Below are 19713 nucleotides of genomic sequence, written 5' to 3'. Positions count from 1 at the left end.
CAGTCTGACTTGAGAAGCAATGATTTCTTTAGCCAGGGCACAATATGTCTCATTCAAACTGAAAACAAGTATTGCACAGAAGAACCACATTTATTCCCTCAATGCCCCGATGCCACCTGTTTTTAAGGAGTTGTTCCTAATTTCAATCTGTTACTGTTCCATAAATGTGAACTTCTTTCCTTGAGTGAATCCCCCCTAGGAGCATTCTGTGTTCTTGCTAAGCCAGAAGGACGCAAAGAGCCCTTTCTAGCATGTGAATCCTGCACAAAGACAGTGCAGCCTGACATGCAGGTGGCTGGACTTGTGTTAGTCTCACTTCCAGATCTCATTGACACTGCAGGTAAATAAGAAATCACTGCAAATGGATAAGAAGACTGAGGATTGTCAATCAGCATGGACCACAAGGACATGTTTATCTGATGTGCACCCATAAAAATGTTCTAGGTTCACTGCATACCTCAGAAATGCTTCAGGGTATCCTTTATATTCATTGACCCTTTGGCTAGTTTTAGTCTTTGCAGTCTCCTCTTCCCTCAAGGATTGCATGCTCAACACTCAGGATCCACAAGCAGTGGGACAGTCAGGGATGCATCTTCTTTTGATGGGCCAAAAGGCACTACGAGATGAGGCATCCTCCTCCTCTTGGAGTATCTTGGCTTGTTCCTTCATGGATACCTTGCCTTGGAGATGGTAAGCCAGAGAAACTCAAACTTGTTGGCAGTCCTAGTGTGATTCTGCTTTGTGGAGGCCATGTGTTTCTGTGCACAATGCTTTCCCCTCACAGTCACGCTGGGCTTCTGATTTGTAAACCAACACCTTTAAAAAACAGGAGAGGGTACCTCCAGAAGATGGAAGCTGATTTTTATATATGAGGGTTTAATCTATCATTCTTACTGTAGTGAAATTTAGGTGAGCTTTAAACAGGAGACTTCGAGCAGAACCACAAGTGACAAAAGGCACAGATTGGACACTTGTCAGCTTCCCTCAAGTTTTGATGGGAAATGTAGGCCTCCTGGTCTCGCAGCTTCGCTCTCCGACTGCTGTCCAATGGACTTTTCAACTGTCACTTGTCCAACATTCCGCCAAGCTGCCTACATTTCCCATCAAAACTTGAGGGAAGCTGACAAGTGTCCAATCTGTGCCTTTTGTCACTTGTGGTTCTGCTCTCTGTCCCATTACAGATAGGGAAGCTGAGGCACAGGAGAGGGAAAGGCATAAACTTCACAGAAGAGCTGGGATATACTGCAGACATCCAAAAATAATTGCTTTTATTTCCAAGATATAAACTTTCTTAAAGATGTGATCAATGTATAAAAATAAATTTCAGTTCAGTTGATACAGCAAATTTTAGTATGTAGATTTGAAGTTAAAAATCCTTAGTAGATGGTTTGGATTGTGAGAGGACAAATTGTCACCCACAGCCATACTCCTCTTGAGAGACCTGGACCTTCTTTCATAGCAACAGCACTTCCTAAAGAATCTGCCACTAATGAGTGGGACCAGAATGGAAATCACATGTGTTTTATTTATTTGAAATATTTATATGCTGCCTTTCCACCCAAAATAGGGCCCCCAAGGCAGTGAACAACAGGGAATTAAAACATTAAAATAACATTTAAAATGCATAAAATGCAATAAAAACAGACATATGAAACAAACACACACAACCAGCAAGGGGGGCCAATAAGAACTGTAACCCAGGAGGGTTAAAATGCAATTCCAAATCAACCTTCCATCATGGCCATCAATGAGTTCAGAAAAAATGGCACAATGTTTAGAACTGCTTTTTCTGTTCTTCGCAGATGCACACCAAAATTGAGAAAGACTGAAAAGTACTTTTAAGTGATACATATGAATTTGGCTTGACTGTTCCCCATAGATATCCTTTTATTGTTTTCAATTGGACAGTTTCTCCCTTGGGGAGACCCCCATATAATTACTTTATTTTCCACAATTAGCAGGAAAAGCTGGCCTTGTATTCCCAACAACAGGCTCTCTTGGCCTTCATGCCTGTGTCGTATTCCGTTTCCTTACCTGCAGGAAGAGATGTCTCTTTGCTGCGTACCTAATTAATATAATAAACTCCCTGGGTATGAATTTATTAGGGAGGCAAAATGTTATTTCCTGGGCTATAATTGATTTAACTTGCTCCCAGGCTGACCGGAGTAGCAGATTTTAACGAGTCATGACTTGATAAAGAAAAATTAAATAGGCATTCTCTGGTGTATTTGTGTCTGTCAATCTGGCCCACTGCTTATTGCGTTGTGACCTTTTATACACAAGACCAAGCCACTTGGATTACTCATTGCATCTCAGAGCCGTGCCATTCTCAAACGGGTGGGGTGCAGTGGGGTAGTAAGGGCACCTGCTCCAGACATAGCCTAGACAGGTGCACAAGAGACTCCCAAAGATCATGTTATGAAACCATTTAATTATTTTTCACAGACAGAAATTATTAGATGATTTGAAAGTGGCAAATGAAAAGTCAAGTATCAACTTGCTGGAGGCTTAGTGAGGACAGAAGGCCAGACAAAGCACCTCTTTTCCTTGCAATTTCTCATTGGCTGTGTATACAGTGCATAATAAAGCACATCTAGTTGTTGGCTGCCACTTTTCTTTGTGCGTGCATGCATTCATGTGTGCACATGCACACAGTGCAGATAGAATAGAGCATGAGACTCTGACTACCTATTGCTGTTTGGATAACAACCATGGCAGGATTTTTATGAGTACTTAAGTTTAGAACAACAGGCAGCAAGAGTGGTCCTTCTAAGCAGTGAGAACTCATCAGAGCCCTTCAAGTCACGCACCCATTCTTAATTTCCCCCAGGTTTTACTAATCACTCTCCATAGATGCTGGGGAATGTGTGTGTGTGTGTGTGTCTGTCCCTGTATATCTTGTTCAATACTTACCGAAGGATGTAGGGTGGTCATTTCACATCTCTGTCATTCTAGGTCTGGGTAGTGAAGGCAGAGAATAATGAACCTATTTCCCAGTTATGTATGACCCTGCAGTGATGCGGAAGAAAGCCTTTGTGATTGCAGAGAAGGTTCTGCCTAGGTAACTTAGAATTTCAGGCTATGGTCTTACTTGGCATCAGAACAGCAATTTACAGAAGACTGCTGACTGTGCAGTTGCAGCATAGTATTGTGGTTGGTGGCTCAGGTGCCTGATATGTGCATAATGGGGGCTTGGGCAGAGGTATTCCTAGGCCTTCTATGAAAAGGAAGTTTTTAAAAAGTTAGAGCAGAACTGTGATGGAAATAGATATACCGATAAGAAAAGCATACAGTCTGCGGATTCACAGTATGAATTTGATAACCTGAAGATTGCTGCACTATTGCTGCATCTCTAAGAATTTTGATTGGGAAAACTACTTCAAAGGAGAAGGGAACTGAAAGGCATGCAGTCTAATCTGTGTTTGTTCCAGAGTTCAGCAGGAATTGCTTCCAAAGGGTGCTTAGGATGGGCCTGCTGCAGTCTTAAATTGACACAAAGAGGCACAAAGCTTGTTATACCCAGGTATAAAATGAATAGTACAGTGAATGACTGGAGCAACAGCTGTGGCAATTCCTCTTTTCCCATTCTTATAAGTGAAATTGCTTGGAAATCTACAGCACTTTAGAAGTGAAATGAAAAATCTTGCAGTTAAATTGCATGGCCTGAGATCACATAAGGGTATTTTGTTTTTGTTTTTGTTCATCAATAAAAAAATGAGTCTTCACAGAGACCCTGTTCAGACAATACTTCTCTTGTCCATCAGCTCTACATATTTTGCTCTGATGATAAAATGGAGATTCTAACCATGTATGGTGCTCCGACCTCCCAGTGGGAAGGATGAGATGAAAATGCAATAAGGGTAGTGCAGGTCATTGTGTGATTCCTCTGATTGGTGTGATGAGTTTGGCAGCACTGGCCACTTCTGACAACAATGGTAGATTTGGGGCAGAGCTATCCTCAAATGACCAGGACCATGCATTACAAATGCAGTGTGGAAAACTTGTCACATAAAGTTGTTTCCAGTTTCCTCTCTTGATGGTGACAATGTGTAGAACTACTCAAAGCATTCTTTGAGTAGTAAGGGCATCTAGGATATATATTTCCTATCATTTACCTGAGGAAGCCCCTGAGGCCAATAATTCAGCGAGATTCAAAATATTTTCAAAATATTTACAAGGCTGTCCAGAAGTAGAAAGGCTAGTGCTGGTAGGGCATAACCCAGGCTGGACAGGAGTTTAATACCTTTAATACTACATGGTAGGATGAAGTTCCTACTCAGAGCATGAGCCTGCCTCCTACCCAAGCATTGGTTCTTGTATTTTTCTCCTGTGTGTTGTATGCATGTGTGCAAGTACATAGATGCTTACAGTTCTTACGGTGAACTGTCCTGGCTTTCTGCCCAGTGCATTATCCTCTGGATAGAATTGTTCACATTTACCAGTATATCATTACATAATAAAATGGAATTGCAGTAGCTAGTAATTGACAAGGGCCATTATGTGTACATCTTCAGAGTAGCCAGTACATGATGGTTCCTAGCAAGTTAATACTCTTATTGAGCCCTACCTCCATCTCCTTTCCCTTGCCCCTCCTTTTCTGTACTCTGGGCACTTAAATATCTAGAATTCAGAATAAACAACATAATTGGATGGAGAGGCAGCCAAATGCTGGGCTTTTACACATGATCAGGATTTCTTGTGTTCCATAAATATACACGTCTCATTGGTTTTGCACAGTCTATGCACAGTTACACATCTGTCCTCAAGACTGCACTTCTGTTGCAAAGATACTCCATTTTCCAGGCACTCTAAAGGAGGTTATCTTGTAGGAGAAAATGTGACCCTTCTCCTGGATGGTGCATTCATTGCAGCTGTGATTAATATTTGAAAAGTAGTTGCCCAAGTGTTATCGATGCCCACTGGTTAATGTCTTTAACAGGAACAGGAACAAATGACAGAATATCATTTTCTTTACCTTTTTTGTTTAGGTTGTTTAGGTTATTTAATGCTGCTATTCACAGCATTGTATTTAGCCATAAATTTTTGTAAATGGGAAACTGGACCCAGGCTCGCTTCTTCATAGAAAAACTCTGTGATGGATTAATCTTCTGTAATTTTATTATTTAGAAGATTAATACTTCCCTTTTCCTGCAGTGTAGCTGCAGCAAGTATGGTGTAGCAATTAGCATGTCAGGCTAGAGCCTGGATTCAGATCCTTTACCCTGAAGCTCACTGGAGAACCTGGGGTAACTATTGCTCAGTCTAAACTACTTCACAGGGTGGTTGTGAGAATGAGGTAAGAAAGTGGAACTCTCTGGAGGGAGGGTGGGAATAAAAACAGACAGACAGATCATCAGTTTCGGCAATTCCACTGCTAGAAGGTCATCTCCTGTATCCCATCATGTAGGTGAGATCTAGTGCTGTTGGAATTAACTTTCAGGAGAAATAGACAAAAGCTAAAACAATTTGGAATGTGCAGCTGATCTGGAAGAAAGTGCTCAGAAAATCAAGCATAATACTACTGGAGTTGTCGAGTATGTTCCAATAAAAGAACTGAAAGCTGCCTAATCTGGATATCTGCCTGGTTGACAGTCTCTTTGGCCATGTAATGTAAGTCACTCTTTTGCTTCTAGGTTCCTCTTGACTGCTGTAGCTCTGTTGTCTAGCTATTCTATCCATTTGTTGCTCAAATCCTCAGGAATTGTTGGTAAGTACTGCAAACCTAGGTTAAAGCCCATGGTAAGCTTGATAGTCTGGATAGCCTGATCTTGTCAGATCTTGGAAACTAAGCAGGGTTGGCCCTGGTCATTATTTGGATGGGAGACCACCAAGGAAGGCCAGAGTTGCTACGCAGAGGCAGGCAATGGCAAACCATCTCTCAATGTCTCTTGCCTTGAAAACTCTATGGGGTCACCATAACTCAGCTGCTGTTTGCCAGCACACACACACACACACACAGACAAAAGGCTTGAGTTTAGTCCCCTCTCACTGGCCATTTCCACACTACTCACATTCATCCGGAATGGGGCACAACATCACAAAAAAAAAAAGCAGAAGATAGCGTCTTCTCGCGTGAGTTATACGCGATATCGCAAACTTGCGTGAGAAGACGCTATCTTTCACATTTTTTTCATGATGTTGTGCCCTGTTCTGGATGAAGGTGAGTAGTGTGGAAACGGTCACTGTTTGGATCTTGGTCTTTGCACTGTGTGCTGTTGTATCTGTGGCCCTCAATGAATTTTGGTATTCTGGGGTGTATGGACTGAAAAGAGGGGCCCTCTCAGTCCCCAGTTGCGCAACTGAAGCTATGCATGTTATCTGGCACACTCATTCCCATTGCTAGAATGAGTGTGCCACATTGAGAATAAGTGCCATGAAAATGTGGAGTCAGTTCAGTTGGCACAGTGAAATGGAAATCCTGATTTGGATTGGGACTACAGTTAGTGTAGAGAGTGGGTTTACGTGGGGAGGGCGGAATATAAATGTAATAAATTAAATTAAATTTATGTCTCCCCCTCCCATTTTCCTGACCTGAAATGGCTCTAGATAGCCACTCTTTGCCCCACTGTGGAAACTTGTTTATACATAGCAAACAGTGGCTCCTTGTGGCTGTTTCAGGTTGAGAAAACAGCACAGAAGGGAAGGCTGAAATCCCCTTTCTCTGTGCTGTGGTCCTGAATCTGAATCAGGCCCCTGTGCACCTGGGAACTGAGTTCTCGGCTGGGAATTCCCAGTGCCATCTGGTTGGAAGACCTTGTGGTGGCCATGAGGGCTTTTGTAAAGTGTGAGCAACCCTTCAGTTTCTTCAGCAGCTGTGTGCGCCTCTCTTTTTTCCCTTGACCATTAATGTTTGGTGTCTTGTAGGAATTCGAGCCTATGAGCAGCTGGGATACAGGGCCTTTGGAACACCAGGGAAATTGGCAGCTGCCATTGCTATAACACTACAGAATATTGGAGGTACTACTTAAAATCAGCCATATCTTACGTTTTCCTGTGAATTGCTTCAAGCAAGTAGCCACAAAACAGCTCCTTCCTATCCTGTGAAGGTCCATCAATTAAGCCTCCTCCTACAGGAAAACACCAGGGGGCAGAATTAATCTGCTTAAGACAGTGTTTCCAAGCATAATTTCCCCTGGATCTAAAAAGGATTTTTCACACTATGAAACTTCTATTTCCTTCTACAGCCATGTCAAGCTACCTGTACATTGTGAAGTCTGAGGTACCTCTGGTCATCCAAACCTTCCTCAACCTAGAAGAGAAGACAACGTAAGCACCCTCCATCCGGCTCTCCTTTTCTTATCCCTACTTGCTGCCTTTTCTCTTCCTCCTCGTCCTCCTTTACAGTTAATGAGCCATAGAGTCACATAATTATGGTCAGTAGAGGGTATGGAATCAGTGTACTGGTTAAGGTTATGAGTCTCCATATTCTTAGAAGCTCTACAGATGGGGCCTAGCAGCTTTGCAAGTTACACAGCAGCAGATTCTTGTTTTGCATCTTTCATAGATGATGCTGAGAGTCCCATGGCCAAATCCAGAACTGTGGTGTGTGTGTGTTATGTGCCACCAAGTCACCTCTGACCTATTACCCTATGAGTGAAAAACCTTCAAAACATCCTATTGTTAACAGACTTGCTCAGATACTGCAAACTGGAGGATGTGGCTTCTTTTATTGATTCCAGCCATCTCGCTTTGGGCCTTCTTATTTTCTAATTACCTTCAGCTTTTCCTAGCATTATTGACTTTTCCAGAGAGTCTTGTCTTCTCACAATGTGACCAAAGTATGATAGCCTCAGTTTTGTTATTTTAGTTTCTAGGGAGAATTCAGGCTTCATTTGATCTAGAACCTACTTGTTTGTCTTTTTGGCCTTCTGTGGTAACTGCAAAACTCTCCTCCAGCACCACATTTCAAATGAATCAATTTTCTTCCTGTCAGCTTTCTTCATTGTCTAACTTTCATATCCATACATAGTAATGGGGAATACCTTAGTTTGGATTATGTTGATCTTGGTCCCCATTGAGAAATCCTTATCTTTAAGGATCTTTTCTAGTTCCCTCACAGCATTTCTTCCAAGTCTCAATCTTCTGATTTCTTGGTTGCAGTCTCCCTTTTGGTTGATGATTGAGCCAAGGAATAGAAAATCTTGAACAGTTTCAGTTTCCTTATTGTCACCTTTAAAATTGTGTGATTCCTCTGTAGCCATTACTTTTTTCTTCTTGATGTTCAGCTGTAATCCTGGTTTGGTGCTTTCCCCTTTAACATTTATCAGTAGTTGTTTCATGTTTTTGCTATTTTCTGCCAGTAACGTGGTGTTATCTGCATATCTCAAATTGTTAATGTTTCTTCCACCAATTTTTACTCTATCTTCTTATAAATTTAATCCAACTTTCCTAATAATATGCTTTATATAGAGGTTGAACAGGTAGGGGAGATAATATGTATCCTTGTTTGACACCCTTGCCATTTGGAAACCATTCTGTTTCCCCACATTCTGTCCTAACTGTAGCCTCTTGTCCAGAGTATAGGTTGCACATCAAAACAATCAAATGTTGTGGCACCCCTATTTCTTTTAACAGTATCCATAGCTTTTCATGATTCACACAGTCAAAATCTTTGCTGTAATCTATAAAACATAGGCTGATTGACTTCTGAATTTCCCTAGTATGTTCCATTAGCCATAATAAATTTGTAATGTGATCTCTAGTGCCCCTTCCTTTTCTGAATCCAGCTTGAATGTCTGGCATTTCTCACTTCATATATGGTAACAGTTTTTGCTGTAGAATTTTGAGCATCACTTTGCATGGTAAATTAACACAGTAGTGCGATAATTGCTGCACTCTTGGGCATTCCCTTTTTTAGGAACTGGAATGTAGACTAAGCATTTCCAGTCTGTGGGCCATTGTTTTATTTTCCATATTTGTTGACAGATTCTTGTTAAGAATTTGATGGATTCTATTTCTGTAGCTTGAAATAGTTCTATTGGTATTCCAGGTGCTTTGTTTCTCCCAATTGCTTTGAGTGCAGTTTTTACTTCACTTTCTAAGATGTCTGGTTATTCATCAAAAGATTCTTTGTAGAAAGTATCTGTCATCCTTCCATTACTTTTGTATAGTTCTTCAGTGTATTGTTTCCATCTTTCCTTTATTTTGTCCTGATTAGATACTGTATTTCCATTATGATCTTTCAGCATCCCAAGCTGTGCCTTGAATTTCCTTTTGATTTCTCGGCTCTTTGGAACAAATCTCTTGTTCTTCCTTTTTTGTTGTTGTCTTCTATTTCTTTGCACAGGTTATTATAATAGATTTTCTTGTCTCTGTGTGCAAATCACTGAAAAACTGCATTTAGGATTCTGAGTCTATTTCTGTCACCCTTTGCTTTTGCTTCTTGTCTGTCTTTAGCAGAGTTTCTTCTATGATCCATTTAGGCTTCTCCTTTCTTTTGGCTACAGGAATGGTCTTTGCACATTTTGCATCTTTGGTTTTAGACCATAGTTCTTCTGGTTCATGATCAATTAAACTTTGCAAATCTGTTCCTTACCTGGTCTTTAAATTCTTCAGGAATATTATTTAGATTGTATTTTGGCACTATGATTCTTTTAGTGTTTCTCTTCAGCTTTATTCTAATTTTTGATATTAACAACTCAGGATGTGTACCACACTCAGCTCCTGGTCTTGTTTTAGCAGACAGAATAGAACTTCTCCATCTTCTGCTTCCAATTATATAATCTATTTGGTTCCTGTATTGGTTACCCAGTGATTTCCACATGTACAATCGTCTTTTCAGTTGCCTGAAGCATGTGTTAGGAATGAACAATTTATTGGCTTCACAAAATTCTATGAGTTGCTCTCCTGCTTCATTTCGTGATCCTAGTCCAAATTTTCCCACAATGTTTGATTCTGCTTTGTCTCCTACTTTTGCATTCCAGTCACCTATATCAGCATATCTTTTTTAGATTTATGATCAATTTCATCTTGGACACTTGTATGAAAGTTTTTGATTTCTTCCTTCTCAGCATCTGTAGTTGGGGCATAAACTTGAATGATGGTTATGTTAACAGGCCTTCACTGAAGTCTGATTGATATTACTCAGTCAGACTTTGTGTTGTAGCTGTTGATTGCTTGTGCTATGTCTTGCCTCAGTATTAGGGTAATACCATTTCTTTTGAGTTTGTCATTTCCACAGTAAAACACTTTGTAGTTTTCTGACTGAAAATGTCCTGAGTCAGGCCACATTAGTTCACTCACACCCAGGATTGCAATGTTTAAACGTTCCATTTCTTGTTTTACGATATCTAGCCTACCTGGCTTCATACTTCTCAAGTTCCATGTTCCTATTATGTGTGTCATACAGCTTTGGATGTTCCTTTTGCATCTGTTCACATCCGCAACTGGACGTCCTTTTGGCTTTAATCCAGTCCCATCATTAAGAACAGTGCTATTCATACTTGTCCTCAGCTCTTCCCCAGTAGCCAATTGAGTGCCATCTGACCTGGGGGTCCTATCTTCCAGCACTATATATTCTTTCATTTTGGATTGTCTCATCATAGGGTTTTCAACATAAAAGCTAGCAGAAGTGTTTTACCATTGCCTTCTTCTGCACAGTACTAACCAGGGTTAGCTGAAGTGACACTGCCATTGTTTGTGAAAGATCCTCTGCCAGTGTCACCTTCCACTACTGCTGCTGCCCAGTAGCTAACCTTCAAGAATTCCTCTGCTCCCATCACCATTGGAACAGTGAATTCTCTTCTGCTGATTTGACCATTGATTCCTGAAGGGGGTGCTTGCATCTTAGTCTAGTGTCTCAGCTTGACCATTTCACCTTGAGTGACTCTTCCAGGAGTTCAAACTCTTGACCAAGCCTGCATCCCTGACAGTGTTGTTTTCAGCTTCACTGCCACCCTCAAACCTCCTCATTATGTTAAGGTGTGTATCCAAGAGGGGGAGTTCTGTGATACCCCCATCATAATTACTAGTGAAAACAGGTTTTTGTATATTTATCATGCAAATATTATCTTTTAAGATGTACACTTTAAAACTGTAACATGAGTTGTTGTCTTGAGTTACAGTAGAATCTTTTGAAATGCAAAAAAGAAAAAGCTCCTGGAGGCCATCCACTCCAACCCTTTGGGCAACCAGGATCAAATATTCACCTTCATTTAATAGATTAGGCTGTGTCTGTGTTACATGCCATCAAGTCATGAAAAGCTATGGATGGGGTTAAAAGAAATATGTGTGCCACAACATCTAATTGTTTTGAAGTGCATCCTGTATTCTGGACTGTTAGGACTGAACATGGAGATGAAGCATGGTTTTGAATTGGCAAAGATGTCAGACAGAAATGTATATTATTTCCCTGTCTGCTCAACCTATATGTAGAACATATCATAAGGAAAGCTGAATTAGATTTAAATGAAGTGCAAACTGATGGAAGGAACATTAACAATTTGAGATATGCAGATGACACCACAGGATTACAGCTGAACATTAAGAATACAAATATCCTTGAGAAAATATTGCAGTGTGTGTGTGTGTGTGTGAGAGAGAGAGTGAGTGCTGTGAAATAAGGTCACGGTGCCTTGTTGGTAGAGCCATTGGGCTATGTTTCTAGAAAAGTGGTCTGAGGAATCTCTGTGGTGATGGCTGCAGGCAGGATTTCCTTAGTTTTTGGGGACCAGTGTAAATAGAACAAGACTGGAATGATACGGTCCCTACAATCCACTCCAGTCAACACTCTGGCTGCACCATTCTGTACCAATTGCAGCTTCTTCAAGGGCAGCCCCACACAGAGCATATTGCAGTAATCTAATCTAAATATTACTAGGGCATATACCACAGTGGCAAGATCTTTCCCACCCAAGAAGGGTTGCAGCTGGCTCACCAGCTAGAGCTGGTAAAGACTGCCCCTGTCCACTGCTGTCAGCTGTTTATCCAACAAGAGGCTTGGGTCCAGCAGCAGCCCCAAACCATGAAACTGCTCCTTTAGGGGGAGTTCAACCCAATCTAGAACAGGCTACAACCCATCTTCTGGGTCAGACCTCCCCCCCTGCCCCCTAGTAGCACCTCCGTTTTGCTTGTTCTTTGATTATCAGGACAGCATTGGGCCAGCATGGGAGTTTGTGCTGGTGCAAATGTACTGATCGCACTTTAGTAGCACTGCTGATATGCACGTAAGCATTCTCTGTAGTATCCATCTTTCTCCCTCCCTATTCCTTGCCTCATCCCTCTTTGTGATTTAGCTCTAGCAAACATCTCTCTCTCCCCCACCCTCCCCCTCTAGTAGGAGAGGGATTTGTCTCCTGCTAGGCAGGCTGTCACAGGGATTTCACAGAATTAAGCCACTGCTATTTTTGATTGACACCAACATTGAATAAACCCTCAGCACAGGATTAAACCAGAGTAAACTTCCAATCCCTACACAATGCTTCACTTCCTCTTCAGTCTTTACTCTGAATGCAGCAGTATGGCTTGGTTCCAGTATACCTTAGAGAGAGAGAGTGTGCGTGTGCGTGCACACATATAGCAGAGAGACTGACCAGTCTTCTCTGGTGGTTAATACAGCAAATTGGTACAGCTGGCCACAGACACCACTGACTAGCTGGTGGCTGGATAACAATCAGCCATTAGGAGTCTGGCATTCCTAAGTGTCCATTGTATGTAACTGAGGTAACATGTGCTGGGGAACCACTGTCCTTCCTTCACTGTGATACTGAGGGAGATTTTGTTTCCTGCTCTTGTTAGTTCCTGAGGAAGGTTTTATGCTGAGAAGGCCAAGGCTGTTATGGTAGATGCTGACAAGGAGGGATAGCTCATTGAGTACAATGGGAACAAAACCTTGAGGGTTTTTTGTTCAGTTCCTCCTCTGTCATAGGTTGCACATTCTCAAGTGTAGGGAGTCTACAAATATGGATGACTACTATTGTGTTTCAGAGCCCAGAATATAGCACCAAACAGGGAATCCAGAAGCTGAGAACTTCGTTTAAAGATCTCTCGGTCACCATCACATTTTTATTCTGCTCTTTTTTTGAGAAGTCCAAGGTGGCATACATGGTTTCCTTCTGCCCCCATATTAAGTTCACAACAACTCTGTGAGGTAGGTTAGGCTGAGAGACAGTGACTGGCTCAGGGTCACTCAGTGACCTTTGTGGGGGTTTGAACACAAATCTTCCCACTCTAATCCTCTTGTTGCAGAGTAAAATCCTGAAAATGTGTTGGTTGATTGTGTCTATATAGAGAAATCTGGCTGAGATTTGCAGTGGTTAGGGGATGTTAGACTGTAACAAGTACAGTCTTTTGTAGGATTTGGATCACTGTAAGATGTCAGGCTAGAACCTGAGAAAGGTGGGGGGTCGAAAGATTTTCTCTCTTCCAGGTGCTCTTAGGGTCAAACTAGATACAGTACTTTTAAAAGAGTTGCATCCGGGTTCCCTGGTCCTTACTTACTTTCTCCAAAGCCACATAGCAGCTGGGGGAATGTCATTTTAAAAATTGTTGGGACCCTGATTCATCTGGAAACTGGAGGCCATTTTGACTTTGAAAAACAGCATGGAGAAGCCAGGAGACCCCCCCCACACACACACACCAGACACATACACCAGTTCCCATCAGTTGTTAAAATGACATTCCCTGTGACTGTTAGTGTGGCTGTGGGGAAAGTTGAGTTGGGTCTGGGAACTCAGATGCGACTCTTTAAAACCTGTCTAAAACTACCAAACTAAAGGCTAAAACTACTTTAGCCCTTAACTATAGCTGGAGGTGGAATCTACAAGATGGGGTGAAGATCAAACTGGTTTAAGCATTCTTGCAAGTATAATTAAAAGAGTGCAGGTTTAGAGAGAGTTGTGTAAGCAAGGTAAGCAGATGATAGATGAGCTAGGGAAGCAGCTGGCTTTCCAGTGTATACAACAAGTTTCTTGAAATCACAGCAGAGAGAAATGGGAGATGCCCACCACTGCACGCTGTCGTGAGAGGCAGTATGATGTAGTGCTTAAAGAGAGTCAGACAAAGACTGGAATCAAATCTCCACTCTGCCATGAAGCTCATTGGGTGAACTCCAGCCAGTTAGTCTCCACCTCACAGGGTAGTTGGGAGGATACAATGGAGGAATGGAAGGGGACCATGTATGATATTCCTTGGAGGAAATGAAGGATAAAAGACTAATGAATAAATAAATCACTTGTGTTCTGCTGCCGTCCATGTTTGTAGCACTGAACAGGGCCTTGCCGTTTCTGGAGACTGATGCTGCTTAGTCCTTGGCCAGCAACAATGCAAAGAATAAGAGATTGGAAGCCTGTTCCATGCCCCAGCTCCCCTTTTTGTTAGCCTGTACCAAATCAAACACCTTACCAAAAATATTGTAAATGATGCAAACGAAATATGTTTATGAACAGGTACACCTAACTTGAATAACGTGTATCAGTTGTAGACCTTCAGAATTGTGGTTGTACGATTTGAGGCAGGGAAGAATTCTGGAGTCTCTGTTTGAAACTTTCTCTCCTTCACAGAAATATGTATGAACTGCCGAAATTCCAAAGAGAATGCCCTGTGCTGAAGGGATGAGGGAGAAGGCAAGAGCAGGAGAGAGATCAGAGCCTCAAATCAGCCTGCCTTGCAGCTGAAAGCAAACACATCCGATCATGCCATTGCTTCTGTTAATCTGGTTTTATAAATCCTGACAGGCCAACAGTGGTGGGGGCCCTGCCTTGCACAGGGAGACGGAAACATCTAGCAGGATGAGTGGAAGGCTGTGCAGCAGGGAGGACATGTTGAATTTCATGCACAAGGCCAAAGCTGTCCCCGGAGGCTCCCAACAGAGAGCAGCTTTATTCATTTTTGAGCTGGAGAGGTTGCTCTGCTGAGACTTAGGGCTCCTTAAAATTTAGCCTGCAAAAGTCTCAGTGTTCAGCATACAAGGTTGTTACTGTTTGCTCTGCTGGGTTTGGCTTGGCCAGTGTCAAAGGCAGGAGTGAGTCTTTGGGAGTAACATTGCATTTGCTACATTTATTGGCTACCTTTCTTCCAGTGAACTCAAGACAGAATTGCATGGGGTTCCTAGCCAGGCTCCTATCCAAATGCTGGTGGGATCCAGATCTGTGAAGTTCAGCATGCTTTATTTTATTGACGTCCTTTATAGTGTACCCTTCTCACTGAGGCTCAAAAGTGGATTACACAGTGTAAGTCAGTTTGATCAATGGCTGGGACATCCAATAAACAGTGCAATATAGTTTGGATTGCAGAAATTTGAAAACAAGCAGAAATCCAAATACAGAGCTGAAACGATGCTGAAACAAAACATGAGCAATTTGACACGACATATTAAATGATGTGGAAACTACCCAGTAAGAGCATATTTGCAGCAACAGACAGTACACAGTAGTATAGTTTACAGTCCGTATCTCTTTACCAAAGCATTTCTCTGAACTATTTATTTATAGAACAGCCTTATTTCCTATTTACTCCAACAGATGGTACCCAGTTGTATAGTCTACAGGCCCTTTCCCTTTACCAAGACATCAGTCTAATCAATTTCTTACAGCACAGGCCTATTACTTGAGTAAAAGCCGTCCTGAATAATTCAGTTTTGCATAGTTTGCAGGAAGCCAGGAGAAGGGGAGCTTTCCTGACCTCTTCAGGCAGGCCATTTCGTAAGGTGGGGGCCACCACAGAGAAGGCATGTGTACGGGTTTTGCTGCCTTTCAGCCATCCTTCTAGGTTGAGGACTGATGCTTCAAAGACCAAGACCTAGAGGCAACCAGAAGGGGAAAAAGAGAAGCATGTAATTCTCTTTCTCTCGAGAGATGAACAATCTGTAGCTCTGCCCTAAGAACTCTCTAGAAGCCCTTGCAGCTTAGAGCCACTCTGGAAGAGTATTGTCTAACAGCTGCCTGAAGCAGTTGGAGCCCTGACCCAGAGTCTATAGTAAAAATCACAGAGAGAACAAAACCCCATTTTAAGATGCAGAGATAAGGAAAACTGAAAGATTCTAACTTTTCCCAGGCAACCATAGCTAAAATTTTAGAAGTTCATATCTAGAGGCTGAATTTTATAAAAGGCTATTGGCATTCTTTGTAAAACAATGTTCACAGTTATGTGCAAAGTATACTCATCTGCTGTGCCTGTAATATACCAGGGGCATCCAGTAAGCCAATGCAATCTTCCTGTCTAGTGCCACTTTATCCCACCCTTCCTCCAAGCAGCTCAGGGTGGCATTCATGTTTCTCCTTTTCCTCATTTTATCCTCATAACAAATCTACGAGGCAAGTTCAATTGAGAAAGAGTAATTTTCTCAATTGAAGATCACCTAGTGAACTTTAGGACAGAATGGGGATTTGAACCTAGGTTTTCCAGAGCATAGTCCCACGTTCTAACCCCAATACTACACTGTCAGTTCATTTCACCAGATAATTAGGAATTCGGGGAGGGGGACTGAATGGTAGAGATCAGAGAAAGGGACACTGACATTTATCTAGCCAGTAGATTAAAGTGGGCAAGAGAGAATAGACATGAGAATAGGATAAAGAGCTAGATAACACACAGCTCTTACCAGCCCTTTATCCTGAAATCATACATACTGACCATCAGATGCCCTTTTTATTTTCTGGGAGGGGCTCCACATATTTCAATGATTTTATTTGCTACTTTAAGTGTCGGTCCTTGGCAAGTAAATCCCCAAGTTGATTTGGTTGAAGTAACTTTTATTAGAGATCTATCAGGTTCAAGGTGCTCAGACAGTGGAATTGGCAGAAGTGACATATTGAGGGAAAGCATGGGTAGTTATAGATTAACGTCCCGCCCCCAGGTTAGTAGCCTGTTGGAATTCTGGCACAAATGCCAGAGACAAAAAGTATCAAGAGTTTAGACTACGATAAGCAACAATAGCAAACTGGGTATGAAATCATCCCTGTTCTCAGGGAAGATACAATTCAGACTAGCTGCATCTGGCCTCAAGGCCTTTGGATACAGAAGTGAAAGTGTTTAACTTCAAAGCAGAGATAACACACTGAACTTCCAAATAACAGCATTGAAAGGTACTCAGAACTCTCCATAGTGTCAGAGGATTTATAGGTTGCACATAACATGCACATGGGATGTACTGCAGGCAGGCATACATGACACTAAGATCTGGAAGATAATTCCATTCCACATGCATTTTTATCCCTCTTCAACTGAGAGATTGCTTTGGGACCTCTTAAATGGTCCACGATGCATTCTGCAGTTATTTGGGGCTGGCTGTGAAGCTTGTTTAGCCAATATATGGGGCAGTCAAGAAGAAACACATCAGTCCAGAATTCCAAGCACTGCGAGAAGGAACTGTTAATGCAGGATATCAGATTCTTACCCCAACTATATTTTGCAATTCTTAGATGTTAAATTTGCAAATTCTGAAATTTGCATTTGAACATTTGAAAATCTGAGGAGTTTGAAGTTTTAGCTTAATACCAGCGTTCTAAATTTGGGGTGAATTTTCAGGGTTTGGGAGATTTCAGTTTTGGATTCATCTGTGTATTTCTTTGTTCATATTTTGGCTGTGGTTTTGGATGTGATTTCTCTGTTTTCCCTTATCCATTTCTTACAAGCATCAAAATTAATTTGGAAACGAAATTTTCATTCAAGTGGTCAAATTTCAAACTTGCAGAATTGTACCAAAGTTGAAATATTCATGAAGGTTTGTTCCTGAGGGTACTTTAGAGTCCTTACATTGACCAACTCAGGTTTGTGCCTATGCTGTGAACACAACCTGTCTCAGACAAAACTCAGGTGTCCTGTGGTCTTCTATTCCAAAATCCTACCAAGGATTTAACTCTGGCCTGTGTCATTCCAGGGACTGGTACATGAATGGCAACTACCTGGTAATCATGGTCTCTGTCAGCATCATCCTTCCTCTGGCCCTCATGAAACAACTTGGTAAGTTCTCCAGTTCAATGTATGGGAATGAATCTTATATCTCAAACACATGCACACCATTTCCTCTTGCTTGCAGTCCAGGCAGAGTCAGTGAGGTCCTGACAGCTTAACTGGGAAAGAGGGTGCCAGCTGTCTGGGTATTTGAAAGAACCACATGATCCATTCCATCCATGCACACACTCCCTAGCAGCTTGGGAGTACACCACACAGAAATAGTTCCCACACTGCTGAATGTGTATGAAAGGAAGTAGGCCAAATCATTCTTCCCATAGGAAGGGGCCAATGGACGGGTTCTGCAGAGACCATGTTTGAGCTCCTTGGTTATGATGGGGAAAACTCCTTAAGAGCAAACATCAATTTCATAACATTGTCTACTTTATTGATTTATGTATTAAGATAGTTATACCCCTTTTTCTCCCCAGTGGGGACCCAGAGCGGTTTACAACATCACTTTCCCCTCCTGTTTTATCTGTAATGCCATTTTGGTGTAGTGGTTAAGAGTGCGGGGCTCTAATCTGGAGAGCCAGGTTTGATTCCCCAGTCCTCCACTTGAAGCCAGCTGGGTGACCTTGGGGCAGTCACGGCTTCTAGCTCTCTCAGACCCACCCACCTCACAGTGTGTTTTGTTGTGGGGGTAATAATAACATACTTTGTAAACCACTTTGAGTGGGTGTTAAGTCATCCTGAAGGGCAGTATATCAATCAAATATTACTATTATTCTAAAACAACCCTGTGAGATAGGCTAGGGTGAGAGCATGTGACTGGCCCAAGAATACCTAGCAAGTTTCCATAGCAGAGTGGGGATTCAAATCTGGGTCTCCCAGAACCTAGACTGATGCTGTAACCACTACAGCCAACTGGCTCTCCAAAAGTTTTCTGTTCTTGTAGATGAAATCTGTCTGTTACATTTTAATACTCTCCTTCCTCTAAGGACCTCATGCCCATTTTATCTTCACAACAAACTTTTTAGGCTGAGAGACAATGACTAGCCCTAGGTTTCCCAGTGATCTTCATGGCTGAATGAGGATTTAGACTGGATCTTCCCAGTCCTAGTCCATCGTTCTTATTTGGAAAGACCAGGAGCCCAATGCTTCCTAAACGTAGATATTGACCTTTATTCTATAGTAGTGCCCACCCTCCAGGGATTCAATTAATATTGTGGAGGGGAAAATCTTTCCAGAAACATTTCAGGTCTCCTGCAACTATGTGATTCCCGTTCTTCCCAGGTTACCTTGGCTATGCCAGTGGATTCTCCCTCAGCTGCATGGTCTTCTTCCTGATTTCGGTGAGTTGGAAGGGTGAGCAACTGTGGTTGTAAAAGGGTAACTTCCCATACTTCCTCCAAGGATTTCAGGGAAGCTTGCGTTATCCTCCCAGCAATTATCTCATGTTAGGGCAGAGTAGCCAAAAGTCATCCAATAAACTTTCAGGATTAGCAGGGATGTAAACCTGATTCTCCCCAGTCCTGATCCGCTATTCTGTTCACTACTCTCTGTTGTCAAGACAGCTGTGTACTTTTGGGGCCAATATTATCTGCTTCTCCAATGAAATTAGTTGCTTGGGCAGCCCAAAATGATCACTGGATTGCTGCTCTTGGAAGACAGGGGCATCTTCACTCCCATACCAGGGCTAAGGGCACCTCGGTACAAAAGGCAGCCACAAATGATAAATTACAAACTTGCTAATGCAAGGTTATTTCCACACCAGCTTTGGTAGTTGCCACCAGGCCTTTTATCTATCTATCTATCTATCTATCTATCTATCTATCTATCTATCTATCTATCTATCTATCTATCTATCTATCTATCTATCTA

The 19713-nt window shown here is 42.0% G+C and overlaps 1 protein-coding gene across 1 annotated transcript in view; it reads left to right on the top strand.

The window, feature by feature from the left end:
* SLC38A3 (solute carrier family 38 member 3) overlaps nt 1-19713 on the top strand; it is a 103457-nt gene that overhangs the window by 70790 nt on the left and 12954 nt on the right. The window contains exons 5-9 of the mRNA XM_054976038.1: nt 5634-5707; nt 6865-6957; nt 7185-7266; nt 17816-17898; nt 19126-19184. Coding sequence (XP_054832013.1) covers nt 5634-5707; nt 6865-6957; nt 7185-7266; nt 17816-17898; nt 19126-19184 — 391 coding nt within the window. The remainder of the gene's footprint in view (nt 1-5633; nt 5708-6864; nt 6958-7184; nt 7267-17815; nt 17899-19125; nt 19185-19713) is intronic.

This window comes from Eublepharis macularius, chromosome 4, assembly GCF_028583425.1.
Source record: "Eublepharis macularius isolate TG4126 chromosome 4, MPM_Emac_v1.0, whole genome shotgun sequence".
Lineage (NCBI taxonomy): Eukaryota > Metazoa > Chordata > Lepidosauria > Squamata > Eublepharidae > Eublepharis > Eublepharis macularius.
This window is presented reverse-complemented; position numbering and strand designations above follow the sequence as displayed.